We start from the raw sequence: 5,000 nt of genomic DNA on the forward strand, positions 1-5,000 counted from the left end.
GATGACTGTAGAGGGTAACCATGACTGTAGAGGGTTACCATGACCATGACCGTAGAGGGTTACCATGACTGTAGAGAGTAACCATGACTGTAGAGAGTAACGATGACTGTAGAGGGTAACCATGACTGTAGAGGGTAACCATGACCGTAGAGGGTTACCATGACCGTAGAGGGTTACCATGACCGTAGAGGGTTACCATGACCGTAGAGGGTTACCATGACCATGACCTTAGAGGGTAACCATGACTGTAGAGAGTAACCATGACCGTAGAGAGTAACCATGACCGTAGAGGGTTACCATGACCATGACCGTAGAGGGTAACCATGACCGTAGAGAGTAACCATGACCGTAGAGGGTTACGCATTGAACCATGACCGTAGAGGGTAACCATGACTTAGAGAGTAACCGCCATGACTGTAGAGAGTAACCATGACTGTAGAGGGTAACCATGACCATGACCGTGAGAGAGTAAATAATGATCAGAGAGTAACCATGACCGTGAGAGGGTAACCATGACCGTAGGGTAAAACCATGACTGTAGAGAGTAAACTAATGACTGTAGAGGGTTAACCATGACCGTAGAGAGGTAACCATGACCGTAGAGGGTAAACATACGATCAGAGGGTAACCATGACCGGAGAGAGTAACCATGACCGTAGAGGGTAAACCATGACTGTAGAGGGTAACCATGACCGTGAGAGGGAAAACCATACCAAGGAAAGTAACTATGACGGAGAGAGTAAACTAGATCAGAGAGTAACATGACGTGAGAGGGTAAACATAAGAGTGTAGAAGTAAACATGAGTAGAGGTAAAAGTAGAGGGGAATAAGTAGAGGGTAAATACACATGACAGAGAGTAAACTAAGTATGTAAGAAAATAACTACTTGTAGAGGGTAACCATGACTGTAGAGGGTACCATACGTAAGCACCGTGAGGGTTACAGACGTAGAGAGGCACGAAGCACCGAGAGGGTAAACAACTCGAGAGGGTAAATCATATGTAAGGAAAACTAGAAAGACGAGAGGGAAATCAAATCAGAGGGTAACAACACCATGATCAGAGGAACCAGAAAGGTAACCATATATGACCGTAGAGGGCAACTCATGATTTAGGAGGGTACCATGACCTTAGAGGGTCAATACTTAGAGGGAAACAGGCATACACTCATGACCTTAGAGGGTAAATCCATGACTGTAGAGGGGTAACCATGGACCATGACCTTAGAGGGTAACCATGACTATAGAGGGTAAACAATGACTGTAGAGGGTAACCATAGACTCATGATGTAGAGGGTAACCATGACCTGTGAGGGTAACCATGATGAGAGGGTTACCAACAACATGACGTGAGGGTAATCCATGACTGTAGAGGGTAAACCATGGACTGTAGAGGGTAACCATAGTAGAGGGAAACTAGACACACCTAGAGGGTAACCAAATGAGTAGAGGGAAATCAGATATAGAGGGTAATAGAGTAGAGGGTAACAGATCAGAGGGTTACTGATGTAGAGGGAACCATGCAGAGGGTAAAGGTGAGTCTGAGAGGGTTCCAAAGAGGGTAACCAGAGAAGGGAAGACCGTAGAGGGTAACCAAAGTGAGAGGGTAATGAACTGTAGAGGTACCATGATTGAGGGTAACCAATGTAGAGGGTAAACCATGACGATATGTGGTATGGAAATATAAAAAAAATTACGTTGTTACCGTAGGAGAGGGATTTGGACAGGTTTGGTTAATGTTAGGCCAAAGATCTTTATTATTAATGCTTGAGGGGCCGAGAGAAATTATATGGGCGCTGTTTACAATTAAGGCCGGATGCGTGACAATGATGTGCTCCTGACGGTAGACCCACGCCCACCAGAGCTCTCGGCCCTCTTGGCATCTGCCCAAATGCAGATTACCATCCACGCACGATCAGACCGGAATAAGCTGGAATAGCCTGATAAGTCAATAAGTCTGGAATGGAATAAGCTCCTGGAATAACTGAAAAATAAGCTCGGAATAAGCTCGGGAATAAGCTCGGGAATAGATTAGAATATTTAAAACGAGGCAGGTTTTTCAGCATAAAGACGATATTCTTCAGAAAGTTTTGAAGGAAATCTTTGTTGTCTGAAGTCTTATCAGAGGTTTTAACATTAGGGGTGTGTGTGTGTGTGTGTGTGTGTGTGTGTGTGTGTGTGTGTGTGTGTGTGTGTGTGTGTGTGTGTGTGTGTGTGTGTGTGTGTGTGTGTGTGTGTGTGTGTCTCGTGTGTGTGTGTGTCTGTGTTGTCTGTGGCTGTGTCTCTGTGCTTCTGTGTGTGGTCTGTGTGTCTCTGTGTGTGTGTGTTCTCTGTGTTGGTTGTGTGTGTGTGTGTGTGTGTGTGTGTGTGTGTGTGTGTGTGTGTGTGTGTGTGTGTGTAGTGTTTTTAAAGTCACTTCTCTTAACGGTAGATTTTTTATAACATGACTCAGCGTTTTCCAGCCTCCACACAAACTGCTGATGTCAGCGTCGGTGTCATCAGGTTTCTCTCTGTGTCACCTGAGATCAGCTGTCTGGACTTGGCCCCCAACCCCTGGACATGTGACCTGTGCCCCCCCAACCTGCAGGACATGTAAACCCTGCCCCAACCCGGCGTGGACATGATGCCCCCAACCTGGGGACATGCTGTGCCCCTAACCTGCCGGACATGTACCGTGCCAAGCGTCTGACAGAAAAGCTTTGAAAGTGTCGAAATAAACGTCAAACTTCAAAGGGTGAAAAAACATTGAATAAAACATAAAAGGGTTATGATATGGTTCCATTAATAACATCAAAGGGTAATAAAATGGTTCCATTAATAACATCAAAGGGTAATAAGATGGTTCCATTAATAACATCAAAGGGTAATAAGATGGTTCCATTAATAACATCAAAGGGTAATAAGATGGTTCCATTAATAACATCAAAGGGTAATAAGATGGTTCCATTAATAACATCAAAGGGTTATGATATGGTTCCATTAATAACATCAAAGGGTAATAAAATGGTTCCATTAATAACATCAAAGGGTTATGATATGGTTCCATTAATAACATCAAAGGGTAATAAAATGGTTCCATTAATAACATCAAAGGGTTATGATATGGTTCCATTAATAACATCAAAGGGTAATAAAATGGTTCCATTAATAACATCAAAGGGTTATGATATGGTTCCATTAATAACATTAAAGGGTAATAAAATGGTTCCATTAATAACATTAAAGGGTAATAAAATGGTTCCATTAATAACATTAAAGGGTAATAAAATGGTTCCATTATAATATCAAAGGGTTATAAGATGGTTCCATTAAAGGGGTGATAGAATGATTATTTAGGGTATTTTACACTGTTCCTTAAGGTCTCCTAATGGGATATGTAACATTGGTTGGGCTGAAAATTGCCCGAATGCTATTTTATTGGTCCCTTAACTACCCTGTGAATATGGCTCTATTTGGAACAAGAGCTTTTCTTCCAAATATGGTATGCTCATTAATATTCAGAATGAGCTGCGCGCTGATTGGTTTAAGCAAACTACATAGAAACACATGCGAGACTCGGCAGCAGGTCGCATATTTCAGACACTGCAAAGTTATACGCTGTTTGTCGGGCTATTTCGTTATTAAATTCACTTCTGAGACTTTTTTAAGCGAGAAATCAACTATATAAAGCTCAAATATGGGCCGTTTTACGAAAATTGATGGCTAATTGCACATTTGGTAAGACTGTGTGTCGGAGTTCAGCCGCCGGTGCTGCCTCTTCGCCCGGCCTGCTATGAGGTACTTGGAGCTCGGTCACGGCTGCAGCCCACAGCAGGGACTACCAAACGCTGCTCTGACAGAGCTCCAGGGCCTGCAGCTCCCCTCTTCCTGCTAGCTAAATGGCCCGTTGTGTGAGAGTGAGAGCGGTCAGCGAGCTTGTTACGCCAGCAATCTATTACCATGTTACACACATGTCACCACTTATACAACATCTAACTAAATGTCTTATAAAGCTAACAATGGTGTCCGATTTCAAGTTAATGAATATATATTTGTGAAGACTAGCTAGATGTTTCGTTTAGCCTACACTGTCCCTTCAATCCTAGCTATATGTAGCTACAAATCACGGATAGTTAGCTTCCTTTTCGCTCTTAATTCGGTGTATATTATTAGTTAACTCACGCCTGCTATACAACTAAAAAAATGTCTTATAAAGCTACCAACGGTGTCCGATTTCAATTAATGAATAATAATTGAGGAATTCAGAGGAATTGCCTAGAGAGGCTACCACTATAGCTGCCCCACCCAGAAGGTCTCTTCGAGACTCACGGACAAGCAGCGTTTATTTCCCCAATCGTTTGTTTAAATAACTCAACACATTATAATTAAACACATTAAAAGATTAACTGGAACCTGTGGTAACAGATTGCTGGCGTAACAAGCTCGCTGACCGTGCTTTCACTCACATATACCGGGCATTTAGCTAGCAGGAAGAGGGGAGCTGCAGGCCCTGGAGCTCTGTCAGAGCAGCGGTGTTTGGTAGTCCATTAGCCCAAGAGACGGTAACTTTGCGCGGGTATGGAGTGCTGTGGGCTGCCAGTCGTGACGGAGCTCCATCTACCTCACAGCAGGCCGGGCGGCGAGGCAGCTACACAGGCAGCACCGGCGCTGAACTCCGACACACAGTCGGACAAAATTTGCAATTAAACATCAATTTTCGTAAAACGGCCCATATTTGAGCTTTACATAGTCGATTTCTCGCATAAAAAAGTTTCAGAAGTGAATTTTGTAATGGAATAGCAGAGATCTGCGTGACCTAGATTCAGAAGACTACCTGATCTCAGGTCAGTTGTGTAGCCTATGTAAATGTTCTACCTGATCTCAGGTCAGTTGTGTAGCCTATGTAAATGTTCTACCTGATCTCAGGTCAGTTGTGTAGCCTATGTAAATGTTGGGGCTGACAAAGGTTCCGGTTTTTGGGAGGTTGACGTCAACTTCCAGCTTTGTTGAGTTTCGCCCGTTT

At 43.5% G+C, this 5,000-nt stretch overlaps 1 protein-coding gene, 1 long non-coding RNA gene and 1 pseudogene across 3 annotated transcripts in view; 2 read left to right on the top strand and 1 right to left on the bottom strand.

The window, feature by feature from the left end:
• Window positions 1-2,525, top strand: part of LOC120554983 (potassium voltage-gated channel subfamily D member 2-like) — a 15,091-nt gene extending 12,566 nt beyond the window's left edge. The window contains exon 2 of the mRNA XM_039793827.1: window positions 2,461-2,525. Within this exon, the coding sequence (XP_039649761.1) occupies window positions 2,461-2,479 (19 nt within the window). The 3' untranslated portion in view covers window positions 2,480-2,525. The remainder of the gene's footprint in view (window positions 1-2,460) is intronic.
• LOC120554981 overlaps window positions 1-5,000 on the top strand; it is a 211,745-nt pseudogene that overhangs the window by 102,188 nt on the left and 104,557 nt on the right.
• Window positions 1-5,000, bottom strand: part of LOC120554988 — a 50,019-nt gene that overhangs the window by 42,207 nt on the left and 2,812 nt on the right. The window lies entirely within an intron of this gene.

The sequence above is a fragment of the Perca fluviatilis genome, unplaced genomic scaffold, assembly GCF_010015445.1.
Source record: "Perca fluviatilis unplaced genomic scaffold, GENO_Pfluv_1.0 PFLUV_unplaced_scaf_1, whole genome shotgun sequence".
NCBI classification, from domain to species: domain Eukaryota; kingdom Metazoa; phylum Chordata; class Actinopteri; order Perciformes; family Percidae; genus Perca; species Perca fluviatilis.